Below are 21,158 nucleotides of genomic sequence, written 5' to 3' on the forward strand. Positions count from 1 at the left end.
GTACATCAGATATATGTACAGTATTTAACAATCATTTTCTGAACATTGCTGGTGAATTAAGTAAAAAGTTAAGTTTCTACAGGGAATCATATAACTCTCTTGGCAAATGCCTTTCCGAGATTGGTGTCTGAAATATTCCTCTGTGATATAGACAAGGGGCAGATTGGGTCAATAATTAAATCACGGAAGACTAAGGAGTCTCATGGATATGATGGAGTGTCTAGCGGAATGTTAAAGTACGGTGCTGCACATGTTAGCCCTGTATTTAGCCATATTTGTAATTTTTAGTTTAGGAATGGACAGTTTCCTGAACCATTAAAGCACTCAGTAGTAAGGCCGCTTTATAAAGAGGGAGAAAGAGATAATTTAGATAATTTTAGACCTACGTCTATGCCATCAGTGTTTGCTAGCGTTATTCAAAAGGCTTTGTATGTAAGGATAATTGATCATTTTGTATCACACGATCTGCTATCAAATGTACAGTTCGTCTTGAGAAGTTGTTTAACAACTTAAAATGCTATATTCTCTTTTCTTTGTGAGATACTGGGTGGGTTTCGAGCGCAGGGTTTTTTTTTTTATTTAACTAAGGCGTTTGATTGTTTCGATCACAAAATATTGCTCCAGAAGTTGGACCATTACAGAGTACGGGGAGTAGCTCACAACTGGTTCACCTCTTACTTTAGCAACAGACAGCAAAAGGTCTTTGTTGACAGTGTTCCATTTCCTACTACTTATGATTACCCGTGAGTGATAATTATTGTTATTAACCCGGCATCCCATAAATACACAGACAATAGAAGTATTTTAGACCTTGTAGTTATAATCAGGTCTGACGTGATCGACAGTGTGAGTATAGAACGAGGGATTAATGATCATGATATCGTAATAGCGACGATGGTTATCAATGTTCAGAAATCCATCAAGGAAGGAGACTCCCTACGCCGGCTGAAGCACATAATTTGTGTCAGGCAATGAACGGCCATCGTTTAGTCAGTATGAGGGACGTGGAGGAATTAAGAGCAAACGAATTGCAAATCGCGTGTGTGTGTGGCCAATAAGTGAATTAACAACGCCGTCGTTTAATAACAATACTGAGAAAGTACTGAGGAAACAGAGATTGTTGCTCTATCTCTCTCTTCAAAAAATATCGCGGAAATGTCGAAAGGAAAATTTTAATGGCCCGTTACTACGTCCACAAAAACATCAATGCGCGGAGCATATGACACCTCCCAACGTCAAACGTTAACGAAAAATCTTCCCGAAACCCGAGAAAATTCTGGTGTTACGTAAAATTAATAGTCGGATCGCAGACATCTATTCAGTCACTCGTCTACTAGCCCCTGTGGGTAAACAGAAGGTAGTAAAATGAAATCTGAAGTTTTCAATTCCGGTTGTAAAAGATCATTCACGCGGAAGGACCGCCTAGAAGGACCTGGTATCATCGTTTGACTCTCCCACTGTCCATGTGTGGAAGACCAGTAACTAGGCATCCCTTTCATTGGAAACCAACTGAAAGACTTGAGAGCAATTAAATTTCCAGGTTCAGACGGAATCCCAGTTCGGCATTGCCCCCGTACTCAGCTTGGGTGTATCGTGAATCTCAGCCAGCGCAAAGTCCCAAGCTACTGCATACCAGCGGAAGTGACTCCCGCATATGAGAAGAGTAAAAGACACCAATATTTTGACGTCGTTGTGCTGGTAAATTCTTGAGAACATGTTAACTTCGAATAAAATAAAATTCCTTTTGACAAAAAAGATTCCGTCCAAAAATCAGCACGGTCGTGTGAAACTCAGTTCGTCCTTTTCTCACACGACAGGGGGCATTCATTCTGGACAGCGTTTGACACTATGCGCCAATGCAGACTGTTAGAGGTTCGAGAATACGGAATTGGTTCTCCGATATGCGAGTGGCACGAAGAGTTTCTAGCTACTAGACCCTTATTCGTGGTCTTGCACGACGAAGGTTCGTCAGAGACATATTCCTCTGGACCGCTCTTGTTTTCTATATACACAAAAGACCTGACAGATGGGCTGGGCAGCAATCTCCGAGTATCTGCTGATGACTCTGTAGTGCGAGGGAAAAAGTCGTCGTTGAAAGACCGCGACAGAACTCCTGTTCGATGTGATGGCTAATGGTTCAAATGGCTCTGAGCACTATGGGACTTAACATCTGAGGTCATCAGTCCCCTAGAACTTAGAACTACTTAAACCTAACTAACCTAAGGACATCACACACATCCATTTCCGAGGTAGGATTCGAACCTGCGGCCGTAGCAGCAGCGCGGTTCCAAACTAGAACCGCTGGTGTGATGAATGGCAGCTTGGTCCGAACGTGCAAAAAGGTAATATAATGGAGATGAGCAGCTAAACCAACCCTGTAGTGTCCATTTAGCATATTAGTGGCGCGATCACTGACAAAGTCACGTCGATTAAATATCCAGGCGTAACTTTGCAAAGTGATATGAAATCGAATGAATCCATACGGTCGACTGCAGACAAGAGGAATACTCTACTTCGGTTCATTCTGAAAATTCTAGGAATGTGTGGCTGACCTATAACGGAGACCGCCTGTAGCTCACTTACGCATCGCATTCTTGAACACTTCTCTTGTGTTTGGGGTCACCACCAGGTCGGATTAAAGAAAGACATCGAAACAATTCAGAAATGCGCTCCTAGATTTGTTACCGGTAGGTTCGATCAACTCCTGAGAATTAAATAAATACTCCACGAACTCAAAATACGTATTCCTGTAGGCAAAACGACGTTCTTTGCGCGAAACACTATTGAGGAAGTTTAGAGACAGGAATCTGTGACTGGATACAGAACGGTTCTACTGACACTAACGTACAGCACTTACAACGACGTCGAAGACAATATAAGCGAATTTAGTGGACGCCTGGATGCATATCGATAGTCCTTTCTACCTCGCTCCATCCGCGAGTGAAACACGAGAGCAAGTGACTACCAGTGGTACAACGTACCCTCCTGCGTGCACCGTAAAGGGCTCTGCGGACGAAGACGTAGAAGACGTGTACACCAAAACCACTGAATTCCAAGTCAGACGCTTTCTTTACCATCGAGCCATACTTTCAGCTCGTACAGCGAATAAAACACTTTTCACTTTTCTCTTTAAGTTGAAGTGGTCACAGTTCATGTGGAACTTAATTTTGGTCATCAGGCGCAAGCATTATCAAGGAGAAAACTCACCAGAGTGTGAGTGTAATAATTCTAAAAATTTAAAAAATTATGCGATTATGTATTGCGCAGAAGCACAGACTATATTTGTGAATTTAGAATACTTGTAACATAACCTTAATATTGCTTTTACACAAAGAGAATAATAAACTATTGAGTCACTTATAGATTTGAATCCAATACTGACTCGTTTAATTGGTTTACATCACAATTACTGAGCTGTTATAATTCAACAAAACTTTACAGCATGTAGAAGACAATTTTTATCCAAGTATAGTAATATTTTAAAGATACAAGTACATTTTACTACTTACAATTAATATGATACGACGTCTTGGTGCTTTTATGAGCCACTGGCAAGGCTTACTACCAATAGTAAACTCTCCTGAAGTACCGGACAGAACAATTTCACATGCTGACACTGCAGTGCAGGCAGTGGCGCTCGTGAGACTGTATCCTTCACGACAGGAACAGACAGTTTCATATCCAACAGTTTCACATATCTGTGAGCAGTTGCCATTATTTACCACACAACGGTCTTCCTGGAGTATTTCTGAAACAGGAGACAGTCATTCTGAAACAACACAGACATACTCGGCCACGAAACTCAGATGAATACCAGACATTCAGTTTCCTGGAAGTTGTTGAACTGTGAACATGCTGTATGAGACTAGTATTGTACCTAATATTTCATGTAAGCTATAAACATTTACCAGTGTTATAAATAGAGTATTAATAAAATATTTCTTAAAATGTATTACAATATTTCTAAACCTATATGATAATTATCACCTGCGAAAACATACATTTTACTAAACAATTATAAATCAAATTGTTAACATTAACTTTGACACACCTAAAAAACGGGGTACCTTCCAAACATACTTATTTCAGGTCACAACGTTTCAAATATTTCTTCTGTTCAATTCTTCGTTTCAAATATTTAATAAATAAAATGACACAGGTGTAGTCTTATAACTACTTCAACATCGTAAGAAAATGCTTCATAAAAGGAAATCCAGTACAGAAAAGCTAATCAATTCCAAAACAAGAAAAGTGATAAACTCTCTAAGGACTACCAGTATAATAAAAGTACAAGACTTCTTTTACGTCGGCTTATATATGTAATTTCATTAAGAAAGTCGCTTGTGGATTAGGAAGTATTAACTTTGCTTGAAGTTCATCTGCTCTGCAGTATCTATGAGCAAAACAGGCTGAAATGTTGTATTTCCTTTCACCTGGGGCATGAAATACCAGGGAGCGTGATAAGAAAGGGGACGGAGAGAGAGAAAGAGAGAGAGAGAGAGAGAGAGAGAGAGAAGAGCAAAGAAATTCACGCATCGTCTACTGTATTGAGCAGATGACTGTCGAAGACTGCAAGCGAAATGTTGGTTTAATCAATTCTGCAAGATTAGTATAATGAGTCAGATAGTCAACAGTAGTGAATCTGTGTATAAGACAGTGTACTGTGTGACTTTATGGGAAACACAAAGTAATGGTGGTATGTGCCCATTTAAGTGTGGGCAGTGTAACTGGTTGGGCGATAGTGCTCTGTGAGCTCAATCTTCAGCGGTGATATGTTTTAAATGCAGAAAGGCTGGGCATTAATCCAGGGAATCTAAAATCCTACAACGTTGTGGAAGAATATATGTATTTTGCTTATTAGAAGAAGTCTTACAATATCCTTAAATAACAAAGGAGAATTTGATTCACTTGGAGGGGTGATTGTAATTATAAGATTATAGAAAAGTAAGACAAAGGACTGTTGAGTGGATATACAGTAGGTGAGGTGCATGGTAATCAGTCCAGACATCATAAGGACGTCACATGACATGGAGACCAGAAATTTGAAATTATTATTCTGCAGTCCGAGTCTACGCTAACAGTGGTCCTCCATAGCCACATAATAATAGTTAAGCTACCTTGGCTAGTGTTCCAGCAACACACTTCCACGCCCATTTCACAACCTGTGTAGAGGTGCATAAGTGAGCTTCCTGGCACAGCACTGTGCAACACCACAGTGCACCACAGTGGTCAGATGAATTTCCTTATGCCACGGCCAAACTCTGCTCTTCCTCCGTCACCTATGTGACCGAATCCAAGGGCCTATCGCAATTAAGACTGCCGTTAGACCTGATGGTAGTGGGGCTCTAGCCATTGCCAGCAAGAGGGGATCACGTCCAGGGCGACACGATCTAGTCTCTGGACGTCTTCTAGCAGTTCTGCAAGCGCCTCGCTGACAACTGGGAGAGACCGGCTTCCCAGCACGTGCAGCTGCTGTCCGCTGTACACGTGACGTCAGTCCTGTACCGCTGCCACTTCGCTCGGGCAGCACCCAGCCCCCGTGCATACTCACACTTCCAACTGGCCCGAGCTTTGCCCAGGTAGCAACTGCTGCTCGGAGATCTACGCACACCAGTGAGTCGCTGCCATCAATCTCTGCATCGGCGTCTTACCAAACAAAGAATGTTACTGCTAACTGAGCCCTCCTGATTTCGTGACCACAAAGGAGCCGGAAGTACACACTGCCACACTGAGACAAACATCCTGGCATTTAACAGTAACTGCACCTCTGACTTCCTTACACTTGGTGGCAGAAGAACGCCAGTGACGACATGCACCATTGCTGAACAGCAACCAGCATCGTCATCTCAACGTGACCTGTGAGAACCAAGTACTTTTTTCCCATGCTATTCTGTGGACATTGTCTAGTAACATGGATTGGACCGTTGATTGTGAGGTGTGACTTGTGAAGGTGCACCCAGTGAGCGACTTAAGTGACTTTATGGTGAAGCTAATGAAACTGACCTTGGTTTTTGCCAAGTTAGGTGTGGCAAGTGTAATTAGTTGGACTAAATTGCTCCATGAAGCCAATCTTCGGTGGTAATCTGAAGGCCAGGGCATTAAGTCAGGGAATGTAAGGCATGCATGTGGTTAACGCTCGGGATTAAGGACCAGAAGTTTTATAATGAAGGATGGAACATTGTTATTGCTGTTACGTCCTTTCCTGTCGTATTTACAATGAGCAAACCAGACATATGGAGGGCTACCACCATGGAAGCATTTAAGCCTTTGCTAGGGCGTATGACACAAATGCTGCCAGTTAAAAGGGACTTGCATGATGAGTTTGATGCATTAAGAGAGGAGACGTCTTCATGTTTTATGTCAGCACCGTCCTAGCTGCCCGTACTGTTACTGCAGTTTCTCCTCCAGTGAGCTAAGTGCGCGATAACAGGGGGATTCTTACCGCTGACGTCAGATGTTCTAAATACGGAGAGTCAGGCCTCGCACAGCGTGGTTGCCGACAGCTGCAGTGTAGGAAATGTGGAAGACTGGGGCACTGGGGACGAGTTTGTAGTCAGAGTAGGGAGCGTGATACAGAGGCACGGAATGGAATGGTAAACTGCTGTTACATGACAATGGGAACTCTAGGACCGCCAAGCAGCGGCTCCAGTGCATGACTAAAACGTGTCCATAGCTGGAAACTGCCTTAACTGAATTAGTGGATGAAAGAAAACAGAAGTTATTGAACATATGTCTGGGAAGTTTGAAATTCATAGAAAAGAAGCGGTTAAGCCCACCATGATGTCCGGCCGCTGTGGCCGAGTGGTTCTAGGCGCTTCAGTCCGGAACCGCGCTGCTGCTACGGTCGCATGATCGAATCCTGCCTCGGCCATGGATGTGTGTGATGTCCTTAGGTTACCTAGGTTTAAGTAGTTCTGGGCCACGGGCCTGATGACCTCAGATGTTAAGTCCCATCGTGCTTAGAGCCACTTGAACCATTTGAACCACCATGATGTACGTTGCGTCGAGATGTTGATCGAGGCTTGGATTCGCTTTGGCGATATTGGATTTTCAGGTAGGGGCAAAGCGTTACCAGGGATGTTTGGACTCATGTACACGATAGTTACTGTGATACTGTAGGGTTTGGTTGCGTAAATGAACATCGTACTGAAATTGACCTTGGACAACGTATAATGAATCTTGAAGGGACAGCACCTCATGTAGGGGAAACAATTTTCAGCGTCATACTGCTGGAAGGTTCGTGCATCGCTAAAGGTATACCAACTACGCAGTATGCAAGGCAACTAAGGATTAGTTTGTGTATTGAAGTACTGCAAGATACTGGAAAACTATTGTGGGAAAGCATAGGGGCTGATTTGTTGGGTAACACATGTTATAAGTAGTTTTGCCACTGAAAGAGTATGATGAATGGGATAAAGCGTGGTGTTATCCACGAAGGAGTGTTATACATGAAGAGGAGGTAGACAGTGAGCAGTCAGTGCCCACTGGAATAAATAAACTTGAGGAAAGAGACATGGACACGTCGAAAGATTTGATGATTATCAGTCTGGAGATTTGGGAGGAAAATGGTATGGGTAGGCTAAATTCGGACCCTAACCTTAAGCGAGCCACGAGTTTAACTGTATTACAAGAGAAAGCTAAAAACTTGGAAGGAACGGAAAAATTAGCAATGTAGGAGATGTTACACAATAACACCTTCACTCTTCAGTAGAGTGTGCGCTGATATGAAACTTCCTGGCAAATTAAAACAGTGTATCAGACCGAGACTCGAACTCAGGACCTTTATTTTTTGCGGGCAAGTGCTCCACTGACTTGCCTGCGAAAGGCAAAGGTACAGAATTCCAGTCTTCGTCTGTCAGGCAGTACTACTCTGCCAGGAAGTTTGATAGGTGTTGTTGCTAGAGTTTCAGTTTAACCCTCGTGGGTCTTCTGGTGGATTCTTCTCGGGTTATCAGCCGAGTGGTGGCGTCGTCTTGTCGCAACGTTTGGATGAGTTTCGTACCCATCATCTTCTGGCGAAGTGTCGGGATGCTGCTCTCTCTCTCACGTTTTACTTTCCCCTCCTTGGGGAAGTGTATGGAGGAGTTTATAGCCTGTTGCCTTTTACTCCACAATGTGTGTTGTGTGCATTTTGAGTGTGTGATTGTCTTTGACTGTTTTGGCTGTCTGTGTGTTATGTTGGTGTCCTGGTGGTCTGTAGTACTTGCCTGAGGTTGGTGAGATGTTTGGTGTTTTAAGGATTAAGGACTGGGGTTAGGATTTGGGGATTTTTGGGATTTTCTCTTCGACTTAGTCGTCGAAGATCGTCATGGGGCGTTTGTGCTTGTCACGGGACATGTCATACTGACCTAGGGATTGGATAAGGTTATTTCCAGATCTGGAAGAGCTCTCATAGAAAGCCCTTGCCAGACCATGGAATCATTCTTTGAAGAGTGGGATTTCAGGAGCTCTATGCTTATCGTCAGCGGATATCCCATGGGTAGGTGCAGTGGCACCCGTAGGCTAGGGATATCGTCTTTGATGCATAATCAAAACGTCTTTGGTCCGGGGTTCGATCCCCGCCACTGCCTAAATTTTGATAAATAATCAGCATTGGCGGCCGAAGACTTCCGGCATAAGAAGTCAGCCTCATTCTGCCAACGGCCTTGTCAAAGAGGGCGGAGGGGCGGATAGAGGTTCAGGGCACTCTCTTGTCCTAGAGGTGGGAAATTGCCCCTGAAGGCGGAAGAATCAGCAATGATCAACGACATGAGGATGCAGAAGGCAATGGAAACCACTGCATTAAAGACACGTAACGTGTATCCACAGGACATGTGGCCTGTAATTGAAGAAGTGTCGTGATGATCTCTCCATTGGCAAAAGATTCCGGAATAGTCCCCCATTCGGATCTCCGGGAGGGGACTGCCAAGGGGGAGGTTACCATGAGAAAAAGATTGAATAATCTACGAAAGGATAACGTTCTACGAGTCGGGGCGTGGAATGTCAGAAGCTTGAACCTGGTAGGGAAACTAGAAAATCTGAAAAGGGAAATGCAAAGGCTCAATCTAGATATAGCAGGGGTCAGTGAAGTGAAGTGGAAGGAAGACAAGGATTTCTGATCAGATGAGTATCGGGTAATATCAACAGCAGCAGAAAATGGTATAACAGGTATAGGATTCGTTATGAATAGGAAGGTAGGGCAGAGGGTGTGTTACTGTGAACAGTTCAGTGACCGGGTTGTTCTAATCAGGATCGACAGCAGACCAACACCGACAACTATAGTTCAGGTATACATGCCCACGTCGCAAGCTGAAGATGAACAGATAGAGAAAGTGTTTGAGGATATTGAAAGGGTAATGCAGTATGTAAAGAGGGACAAAAATCTAGTAGTCATGGGCGACTGGAATGCAGTTGTAGGGGAAGGAGTAGAAGAAAAGGTTACAGGATAATATGGGCTTGGGACAAGGAATGAAAGAGGAGAAAGACTAATTGAGTTCTGTAACAAGTTTCAGCTAGTAATAGCGAATACCCTGTTCAAGAATCACAAGAGGAGGAGGTATACTTGGAAAAGGCCGGGAGATACGGGAAGATTTCAATTAGATTACATCATGGTCAGACAGAGATTCCGAAATCAGATACTGGATTGTAAGGCGTACCCAGGAGCAGATAGAGACTCAGATCACAATATAGTAGTGATGAAGAGTAGGCTCAAGTTCAAGACATTAGTCAGGAAGAATCAATACGCAAAGAAGTGGGATACGGAAGTACTAAGGAATGACGAGATACGTTTGAAGTTCTCTAACGCTATAGGTACAGCAATAAGGAATAGCGCAGTAGGCAGTACAGTTGAAGAGGAATGGACATCTCTAAAAAGGGCCATCACAGAAGTTGGGAAGAAAAACATAGGTACAAAGAAGGTAGCTGCGAAGAAACCATGGGTAACAGAAGAAATACTTCAGTTGATTGATGAAAGGAGGAAGTACAAACATGTTCCGGGAAAATCAGGAATACAGAAATACAAGTCGCTGAGGAATGAAATAAATAGGAAGTGCAGGGAAGCTAAGACGAAATGGCTGCAGGAAAAATGTGAAGACATCGAAAAAGATATGATTGTCGGAAGGACAGACTCAGCATTCAGGAAAGTCAAAACAACCTTTGGTGACGTTAAAAGCAACGGTGATAACATCAAGAGTGCAACGGGAATTCCACTGTTAAATGCAGAGGAGAGAGCAGATAGGTGGAAAGAATACATTGAAAGCCTCTATGAGAGTGAAGATTTGTCTGATGTGATATAAGAAGAAACAGGAGTCGATTTAGAAGAGATAGGGGATCCAGTATTAGAATCGGAATTTAAAAGAGCTTTGGAGGACTTACGGTCAAATAAGGCAGAAGGGATAAATAACATTCCATCAGAATTTCTAAAATCATTGGGGGACGTGGCAACAAAACGACTATTCACGTTGGTGTGTAGAATATATGAGTCTGGCGACATACCATCTGACTTTCGGAAAAGCATCATCCACACAATTCCGAAGACGGCAAGAGCTGACAAGTGCGAGAATTATCGCACAATCAGCTTAACAGCTCATGCATCGAAGCTGCTTGCAAAAATAATATACAGAAGAATGGAAAAGAAAATTGAGAATGCGCTAGGTGACGATCAGTTTGGCTTTAGGAAAAGTAAAGGGACGAGAGAGGCAATTCTGACGTTACGGCTAATAATGGAAGCAAGGCTAAAGAAAAATCAGGACACTTTCATAGGATTTGTCGACCTGGAAAAAGCGTTCGATAATATAAAATGGTACAAGCTGTTCGAGATTCTGAAAAAAGTAGGGGTAAGCTATAGGGAGAGACGGGTCATATACAATATGTACAACAACCAAGAGGGAATAATAAGAGTGGACGATCAAGAATGAAGTGCTCGTATTAAGAAGGGTGTAAGACAAGGCTGTAGCCTTTCGCCCCTACTCTTCAATCTGTACATCGAGGAAGCAGTGATGGAAATAATAGAAAGGTTCAGGAGTGGAATTAAAATACAAGGTGAAAGGATATCAATGATACATTTCGCTGATGACATTGCTATCCTGAGTGAAAGTGAAGAAGAATTAAATGATCTGCTGAACGGAATGAACAGTCTAATGAGTACACAGTATGGTTTGAGAGTAAATCGGAGACAGACGAAGGTAATGAGAAGTAGTAGAAATGAGAACAGCGAGAAACTTAACATCAGGATTGATGGTCACGAAGTCAATGAAGTTAAGGAATTCTGCTACCTAGGCAGTAAAATAACCAATGATGGACAGAGCAAGGAGGACATTAAAAGCAGACTCGCTATGGCAAAAAGGCATTTCTGGCCAAGAGAAGTCTACTAATATCAAATACTGGCCTTAATTTGAGGAAGAAATTTCAGAGGATGTACGTCTGGAGTACAGCATTGTATGGTAGTGAAACATGGACTGTGGGAAAACCGGAACAGAAGAGAATCGAAGCATTTGAGATGTGGTGCTATAGACGAATGTTGAAAATTAGGTGGATTGATAAGGTAAGGAATGAGGAGGTTCTACGCAGAATCGGAGAGGAAAGGAATATGTGGAAAACACCGATAAGGAGAAGGGACAGGATGATAGGACATCTGCTAAGACATAAGGGAATGACTTCCATGGTACTCGAGGGAGCTGTAGAGGGCAAAAACTGTAGAGGAAGACAGAGATTGGAATACGTCAAGCAAATAATTGAGGACGTAGGTTGCAATTGCTACTCTGAGATGAAGAGGTTAGCACAGGAAAGGAATTCGTGGCGGGCCCCATCAAACCAGTCAGTAGACTGATTACCAACAAAAAATAAAGAAAAAAAAAGGTGCAGTGCTCTTCTGAGGGTGCGATTCTGCAGCCTCTGGAGTTTGTCCAGGTGCTGCTTTGGCGCATATCCCCAGACAGGGCATGCATGCTCAATTACTGACTGTATGAGGGCCTGATAGACGTTTAGTCCTACAGGGCAGGGAAGGGAACGGGTTCTGTTGAGGATTGGGTATAGGATGGACATTCTGGAGCAAACCTTCCAGTGGATCTCGTCAGTATGGGGTTTCCATGTTACTCTCGAGTTCAAGGTTACGCCGAGATACTTGACGAATCTGCGCCAGGGGAGTTGGGATCCATGTAGGTGCAGGTGAAGGGGGCGGGGGGGGGGGGGGGCGTTGAGGGGGTCCGTGTCTCCCGAGTCTCCGGGTGATCAACATAGACTGTGTCTTTTCAGGATTGGTGGTGATGCGCCAGCGACAGACCCAGGTTTCTGTGTTATCTAAAACCCTTTGTAACCTACGAATGACCAGCTCCTTATTCGCATTACGAGTGTAAAAGGCGGTATCATCAACGTACTGTGCAGTGTGCACCAGGGGGGCTGTTAGAGTGTCTGCAGTGTAAAAACTGTACAAAATTGGCCCCAGGAACGATCCCTGTGGCATTCCAGCACGAATACCCCTTTTGGTGGAGGTGGCTGTTTCTACCTTGACAGAGAAGGTTCTATTCATAGCTTCGGATTAACCTGACTATGCTCCTGGAGAACCCTTGTGTGTATAACTTGTATAGTAGCCCTTTATGCCATACTGAGTCGAAGGCATTGGCTACATCAAGTAGCACTATCCCGCAGTAGTCTCTGTGGTTGAAGCCTTCTGTGGCTGCTTCCACTAGTCTCATAATCTGTTTTGGGGCAGAGTGCTTCTGTAGGAACCCGAATTGGAAATCCGGCAGTAGTCGCTCGTTGGTGATGTGGTCTCGTATGGGAATAAGCAGGAGGCGCTCATAGATCTTGCTGAGAGTTGTCAAGAGGCTAATCGGCCTGTAGTGCTGCGGGAAGAAAGGGTCTTTCGCTGGTTTGTGTATCGCGACCACTTCCGCGTGATTCCAGTATGCTTGGAACTCGCAGGTACGAGTAATCCCGTTGAAGACGTTCGCGAGGTGTTCGATAGCCGAGGGCGGGAGGTTTTCAACTAGCTCGTTGGTGACATTGTCGTGTCCTGGCGCATTTTTTGTAGGAAGTTGTAATCATCAGCTAACTACTGTTGCCACGTCTTCGGGGGGCGAAAAGTGGGGGTTCGTCCTCTGGGTCCTCCTCAGCATTGTTCTTCATCCTGGGGTTCTGCCGCTTGAAACTGCTTCTCGAAGGTGTCGGCGGGGGCGTTGGCCTTTTCAGCATGGCTGTAAGTCAGACCCCTCTCGCAGCCTAGCGCGTCTTTTGGTAAATTGTTTGGTTGCTTGCCATAGTGTGTGATGGTCTACTCTGAGGGCTGTGAGGCCGTTTTGCCATTGCTGGTTTCGGTGCTCATTGAGCGCTACCTTCAGCTCTCTCTGTGGATGGTTGAACAGCCTCCTGGTGGCCTGATATCTGGTGATCTTCCACTCTTTTGCCGCTCTGTTCTTGTGACGGATTTGGGCTAGTAGATGTTCCGGGAGTTGTACTTGTGGGGGCGGTCATCCGTTTGTGGGGGAGTGGTACCTTACGCTGCCTGCAAGACGGTTAGGTCTTGTAGCGCCTGTTCTACTGTTTCGGCAGTAGGTGGCGGAGCGCGAGCGATATCAGAGGCGATAGTTTCTCGGTATCGCTCCCAGTCAGTACGTTTGTAGGGTGTCTGGTACCGAAGGAGTGCTACTCATTCTCCCACGTCGACCTCTAGAATCACTGGGTTGTGATCGGAGGACATTCTGTTGATTGTCCTTGCGGCTACAAACCCCGCGATCCTCCTAGTGAGGGCTATGTCTAACACGTCTGACCTACCTCCATTTTTTGGAAAATGTGTGGACTCGACCGGATCCCATGTTTCGAAATGGTGATCGCGCGTTAGTCGTTGCAGTTTGGCTCATGCTCTGGAGGTTAATCCAGAGTTCCAACCTGGGTGTTTGGCATTGTAGTCGCCATCTATTACTAGTTTGCCTTCAATTTGCCCTAGAGCAGCTATGTCTCCCTCGTCTATCTCGTCTTGTGGGGTTCGGTAGATTGCAACGATTGTTAGGGGTCCGGTAGCAGTGGTTACTTCCGCCGCCACTGCTTCGATTTTATTGGTAGCTGGTAAGAATACCTGGTAGTGGGGGATCCCTGTTTTAATGTATATGGCTACTCCTCCACATTGGGTTTTTCTGTCATTACGGTAGCTAACATAGTTGGGAACTGTCGCTTTTATTCCCGGTTTTAGGTGGGTTTCCCCATCATGCATATGTCGATGAAGAACTCCTTCATGAGTTCTCTGAACTCGACCTCTTGATTAACAATGCCATCTGCATTACAGACGCACATTGTCAGGTCTTGGATATTTGGTCATCCATCCATGATGGGGTTTTGTGAGTACTGAGGAAATCGCAGAGGGAGGCGACTGCTGGACTGTTGCCTGAAGAGCAACGAGGATCTGAGTGTTCTGGCTCTGGGCCTCTCTGAATTCCTTCATCATTTCCATGACGAGGTTCATGGTCTGGACGATAATGTCTAACAATTGATCTGAGGGGTTGGAGTGTGTGTGGGGTTCCATAGAGCTTCCTCTGTCTTGGTGGACCTGGCCGTTGTTGTGTTTTTCCCGGTTCTTGTGTGTGTGTCTGGTGTTGCAGTGACAGGGCTTGCTCCGATTTTTCGACGTTTCCGTGGCTCTTTGGTGGAGAGACCACTTATGCCTATGTTGCCCTTGGAGTGTCAGGCCTTGGTTTTACCCAAGTTTTGTCTGTGTGTGTTCTCCTGTTTTGTCTCTCTGTGTGGTCCGATGGGGCGGCTGTGTCTTGTTTTCATGTGTGTGGGGGGGCGGCCTTCGCATCCTTTGCCTTCTGTGTGGGTTTTGTGGACCTCGCACCCTCGATACCCTGCCATGTGGTTTTTCCCACACAGCACACACCTTACCTGCGGGTCCATGTGTTTTACTGTGCAAGTCCTAGTGTAGTGGTGTTCGCGCATTTTCTACAGGGCACTTGCATCTGGCAGTGGGCGGCAATGTGAATCCAGTCCCTGACACCTGAAGCTCTGCACCACCTTGTTCTTGCGGTGGAGCGGCTCCATGGTGACAGGGACTGCTAGAACAGCTTTCGCCTGTTCTGCGGTATGTCCAGCAGAGTAACCTGTAATGGTGGCCACTTATTCTCTGACCCATTTTTACCCATCTGCTCTACTGTTTTGACTACAAATCCCTGGGTTGCCATGTCTGTCTTGACTGCCTGGGCCGAGAGCCGTCTGGGGAGGTCCCTAATGACATTACTTTTGTTCCTTGTCTTGGTGGTGGAGAATGTATAATGGGGTATATTTTTGTCTGTGACAGCCACTTTAATGGTGGTGTAGTTTTCTATGTTGTGTAGAGTGATCTTTATTTTGTCCCCCCCTCCCCTCCCCTGTTGGTTTTGCTGTAAAGTTGTCCACTTTGAGTTGTGCTTTGATCATGTCGTGGGGTTCCTCGTAGTCACGGGGAAACTCCGTGACGATCGGTGGGAGGCAGTGTGTTGTGTGATTCTGTGTTGTTGTTTCTTGTGTTTTGTCTGACGCATCAGCCATGGCCTGAAACCTGTTTGGGGTGGGTTCCACTCCACAAGCAGTTGGAAGTCTCGCCTGACGACAGGTTTTTCTCGCCAGCACAAAGACCTCTGAATCCTCCCCGGTTCCATGGTTCCCTTCCAGGGCAGCGGTTTCTTGGTTCCCTTACAGGGCGATGACAGGTGCTAATGGTGGCTCAGGAACTGCAGGCTCCTCAGAGGTAGGGGGGGGGGATTTGGGTGCGGGAGGTGGGATTCAGCCCTTTTTATGTTTCTCTTTCCTATCCTTCTTCGCATGCCGCTGCTTCGTGGACGTGCTCTTGAGGGGGGGGGGCGGGGGAATTGAGGAACTGGGATGCTGTGTTCTGCATATCTACATAGCTGCTTGGCCATCGTCCACTTCTGTAGGCCGGCCAATCACGTTCCTCCGGAAGGGGGTACCGCGACGGTGGTGGTGGGGGGCCGCGGCGCGGACCGGCGTCCAGACCCGGTGACTGTCCAGTCTGTCTGTGGACGCCGCTGCCTTCAGATCGGAGCGGTCCTGACGTATTTGGTCAATTGCGATATTCCACGCTGCACTGATCTGAAAACCGCTATCCCTGTTTAGTAAACTGTTGTGCAGACATATCTCCACTGCCTCTTTGAAGATCGAGTCCCAGAAACCGTTGGCGCTGCACAACTTCTTCGTTTTTTCGAATTCGAAGGTGTGTCCCTCCTCAGATACCGCGGACTTGTCTGTCTGTCCTAGTCGTACGTTCCTGATGTGTTCAGTACAGCGCTGTGAGATACATCGTTGTGTCTGCCCGATATATTCCATCCATGGCCGTGGGACCACACTACAAAAGTGTCGTCTACGTATCTGTAGAACACCTTTGGTTTATGGAGGGCGGTGTTCAGTGCCACATCTTCAAAGTCTCCATGTACAAGTTGCCAATACCTGGAGCCAGGGAGGAATCCATGACAACACCATCTGTTTGGGCACAGAATTTCCCTTCACATTTGAAGTACGTTGTGGTTATCAAGACGCGAAAGAGTCTGAGTGTGTCTTCATTGAAGTGATCTTCGATTAGGGCTAAGGAACCATCCAGCCGCACCCGGGTGAAAAGAGAAGTGACGTCAAAGCTGACTAGTAGATCCTTCTCGTCTGGGCGTAACCCTTGCAGTACGTTCACAAATTCGGTCGAGTTCTTGACATGGTGAGGGCAGTGACCCACGAGTGGTTTTACAAGCTGTGCACTATATGTCGGAGAATTTATGGTGTTCAGTATAGATTCTCCTTATGGATCTTCGCGATGCCATACAGTCGCGGTGGAGCTGGTGCCCGAGGGGAAAGCTTCCTGATGGTGTTTTTGCCAAGTCCTGAGCTGTTGAGAAGATCGATGGTCTTTCGCGTAAAAGAAGCAGTCGTGTCTTTTCCCACTTCTTTGTATGCTGGATCTTGTAGTAAGGTGTCGATGTTCTGCCAGTAATGTTCTGACTTCAGTGGGACTGTCGCATTCCCTTTGTCTGCTGCTAAGACCAATATATTCTTCTCATGGCGAAGGCTCAACAGTGCCTTGCGCTCTTCTGCCATAATGTTGTTCTTCGGCATTCTTGCTTTCTCGAGTACCCTGCTGGTCTGCCTCCACACGTCACTGGCTGCACTCGGCGGGAGTCCACGTATGGCTTGCTCGACGTCGAGCAAGCAGTACTAAACACCTTAGTGCAAAGAGTCATGTCGATCTGCGACAGTGAGAGTTTGCCGCGTGAGCTGCCACATCTGCAGGGGCCTTCCGAAAGAACGGCTACACAGAGACACAAATAAGACGCGCTTTGCTTGCAGTCAAGAGGCTCGAGGAGAAACCAGAGGAAGACGAAGCAAAACGTGTGGCGTTTCTGCCGTTTGATGGACCGCCGACAGCCAAGATTGCAAGAATACGAAAGAAGCACGAAATAACTACCATCTTTCGCACACCGAAAAAAGTTAAAGATATACTTGGCTCATCCAAGACCAGCCATGGTTACAGACGCCGGGAATTTACAGTACTGAGTGTGAATGTGGGATGAAATATATCGGGCAGACACAGCGGTGTATGTCACAGCGCTGTACTGAACACATAAGGAACGTACGACTAGGAAAGACAGACAAGTCCGCGGTATCTGAGGAGGGACACACCTTCAAATTCCCAAAAACGAAGAAGCTGTGCAGCGCCAATGGTTTCGGGGAGTCGATCTTCAAAAAGGCAGTGGAAATACGTCTGCACAACAGTTTACTAAACAGTGATAGCGGTTTTCAGCTCAGTGCAGCATGGAATCCCACAATTGACCAAATACGTCAGGAACGCTCCGATCTGAAGGCAGTGGCGTCTGCAGACTAGATTGGACAGCCACCGGGTCTGGACGCCAGCATGCTCCGCGGCCCCCCACCACCACCGTCGCGGTACCCCTTTCTGGAGCAACGTGATTGGCCGGCCTAGAGAAGTGGACCACGGCCAAGCAGCTATATAGATATGCAGAACACAGCATCCAGAGCATGAAGAGGTAGTCAGTCGTCAACTGGCCGTCTTCCTCAATGCTGAGGAGGACCCAGAGGACGAACCCATACTTTTTGCCCCCGAGGACGTGGCAAGAGTAATCAGGTCCCTCCCTACAAAAAAGGCGCCAGGGCACGACAGTGTCACAAACCAGTTAGTCAAAAAACTCCCACCCACAGCGATCACACACCTCGCGAACGTCCTCAACGAGATTACTCGTTACCGCGAGTTCCCAGCTTGCTGGAAACATGCGGAAGTGGTCGCGATACACAAACCAGGAAAAGACCCTCTATTCCCGCAGCACTACAGGCCGATAAGCCTCTTGCCAACACTCAGCAAGATATATGAGCGCCTCCTGCTAAAACCCATACAAGAACATACACTCCTGGAAATGGAAAAAAGAACACATTGACACCGGTGTGTCAGACCCACCATACTTGCTCCGGACACTGCGAGAGGGCTGTACAAGCAATGATCACACGCACGGCACAGCGGACACACCAGGAACCGCGGTGTTGGCCGTCGAATGGCGCTAGCTGCGCAGCATTTGTGCACCGCCGCCGTCAGTGTCAGCCAGTTTGCCGTGGCATACGGAGCTCCATCGCAGTCTTTAACACTGGTAGCATGCCGCGACAGCGTGGACGTGAACCGTATGTGCAGTTGACGGACTTTGAGCGAGGACGTATAGTGGGCATGCGGGAGGCCGGGTGGACGTACCACCGAATTGCTCAACACGTGGGGCGTGAGGTCTCCACAGTACATCGATGTTGTCGCCAGTGGTCAGCGGAAGGTGCACGTGCCCGTCGACCTGGGACCGGACCGCAGCGACGCACGGATGCACGCCAAGACCGTAGGATCCTACGCAGTGCCGTAGGGGACCGCACCGCCACTTCCCAGCAAATTAGGGACACTGTTGCTCCTGGAATATCGGCGAGGACCATTCGCAACCGTCTCCATGAAGCTGGGCTACGGTCCCGCACACCGTTAGGCCGTCTTCCGCTCACGCCCCAACATCGTGCAGCCCGCCTCCAGTGGTGTCGCGACAGGCGTGAATGGAGGGACGTATGGAGACGTGTCGTCTTCAGCGAAGAGAGTCGCTTCTGCCTTGGTGCCAATGATGGTCGTATGAGTGTTTGGCGCCGTGCAGGTGAGCGCCACAATCAGGACTGCATACGACCGAGGCACACAGGGCCAACACCCAGCATCATGGTGTGGGGAGCGATCTCCTACACTGGCCGTACACCACTGGTGATCGTCGAGGGGACACTGAATAGTGCACGGTACATCCAAACCGTCATCGAACCCATCGTTCTACCATTCCAAGACCGGCAAGGGAACTTGCTGTTCCAACAGGACAATGCACGTCCGCATGTATCCCGTGCCACCCAACGTGCTCTAGAAGGTGTAAGTCAACTACCCTGGCCAGCAAGATCTCCGGATCTGTCCCCCATTGAGCATGTTTGGGACTGGATGAAGCGTCGTCTCACGCGTTCTGCACGTCCAGCACGAACGCTGGTCCAACTGAGGCGCCAGGTGGAAATGGCATGGAAAGCCGTTCCACAGGACTACATCCAGCATCTCTACGATCGTCTCCATGGGAGAATAGCAGCCTGCATTGCTGCGAAAGGTGGATATACACTGTACTAGTGCCGACATTGTGCATGCTCTGTTGCCTGTGTCTATGTGCCTGTGGTTCTGTCAGTGTGATCATGTGATGTATCTGACCCCAGGAATGTGTCATAAAGTTTCCCCTCCTGGGACAATGCATTCACGGTGTTCTTATTTCAATTTCCAGGAGTGTATTAACAGAGAGCAAATTCTGCCGGATTTCCAATTTGGATTCAGGCAGAACCACTCTGCCCACAACAGGTCATGAGAATGGTTGAAGCAGCCACAGAGGGCTTCAACCACAGAGGCTACTGCGGGATAGTGCTACTAGACGTAGCCAAAGCCTTTGATTCAGTATGGCATAGAGGGCTACTCTACAAGTTGTACTCACAAGGGTTTCCAGGGAGCATAGTTCAGCTAATCAAGAGCTACCTCGCGAATAGGACTTTCTCCGTCAAAGTAGAAACAGCCACCTCCACCAGAAGGCGTATTCGTGCTGGGGTGCCACAGGGATCGGTCCTGGGGCCCGTATTGTACAGCTTGTACACTGCGGACACTCCAACGGCCCCCTGGTGCACACCGCGCAGTATGCAGACGGCACAGCCTTCTACACGAGAAATGCGAACAAGGACCTGGTCATTCGTAGGCTACAAAGGGTTTTAGACGACACAGAAACCTGGGCCCGTCGCTGGCGCATCACCATCAATTCGGAGAAGACGCAGGCAATGCTGATTACCCGCAGGCTCGGAAGGCGCGATCCTCCTCAACGTCCCCCCCTCCACCTCCACTTAAATGGAACCCAACTCCCCTGGCGCAGAACCGCCAAGTACCTTGGCGTAACCTTGGACTCTCGTCTTACGTGGAAACCCCACATAGACGAGGTCCACAGGAAGGTCTGCGCCAGAATGTCCATCCTATACCCTATCCGGAAATGCACTGATCCACTCCCTAGGTCGGTATGACATGTCCCACGATAAACACAAGCGCCCTATGACGATCTTCGACGATTAAGTCGAAGAGAAAATCCCAATACCCAATCCCTAATCCAGTTCCTTCCCATATATCACCAATCATCTCGCCTACCTCAGGCAAGTACCAGACACACTCACAACAATTCATCACTTATCACAGACACCAAAAATATATAGAAAAATCACACACACATGTACACAGGAGAGTAAAAGCCAAAAGGCTGCAAACTCCCCCTCACACTTCCCCAAAGAGGGAAAAGTATTAGATGAAAGCAGGCAGCATCCAGACGAGTCCCTCGGTGCCAGTCGTACTGTGCATTGATCGCATGCGGAGCTGCGGGAGCGCTTACGATACTACACCGAGCCATAGGGACCTACTTGCGGGTTACGTCTAGAGGGTGCGTAAAGCTTTGAAACTTACGCATACCAAGGACGCAGGAGCGGCCAACTGAGTTTTTGTTAAAACACAGTTTGGCGCTCATCATCTGAGGGCAAAGCAACCTCAGGAAGTATTTAGAGTGGCATTGTCGTGCTTCTTGCCGCTGCGGAAATGTCATGTGCAGGTTACGCCTTGGGGTCGAAGCGGTCTTCCG

The 21,158-nt window shown here is 47.1% G+C and overlaps 1 protein-coding gene across 1 annotated transcript in view; it reads right to left on the bottom strand.

Annotated features, from left to right (window-relative positions):
* The window catches only part of LOC126416336 (uncharacterized), a 586,934-nt gene that overhangs the window by 446,757 nt on the left and 119,019 nt on the right, over positions 1–21,158 (bottom strand). Inside the window, exon 6 of the mRNA XM_050084004.1 lies at positions 3,510–3,748. Within this exon, the coding sequence (XP_049939961.1) occupies positions 3,510–3,748 (239 nt within the window). The remainder of the gene's footprint in view (positions 1–3,509; positions 3,749–21,158) is intronic.

Source organism: Schistocerca serialis, chromosome 8, assembly GCF_023864345.2.
Source record: "Schistocerca serialis cubense isolate TAMUIC-IGC-003099 chromosome 8, iqSchSeri2.2, whole genome shotgun sequence".
Lineage (NCBI taxonomy): Eukaryota > Metazoa > Arthropoda > Insecta > Orthoptera > Acrididae > Schistocerca > Schistocerca serialis.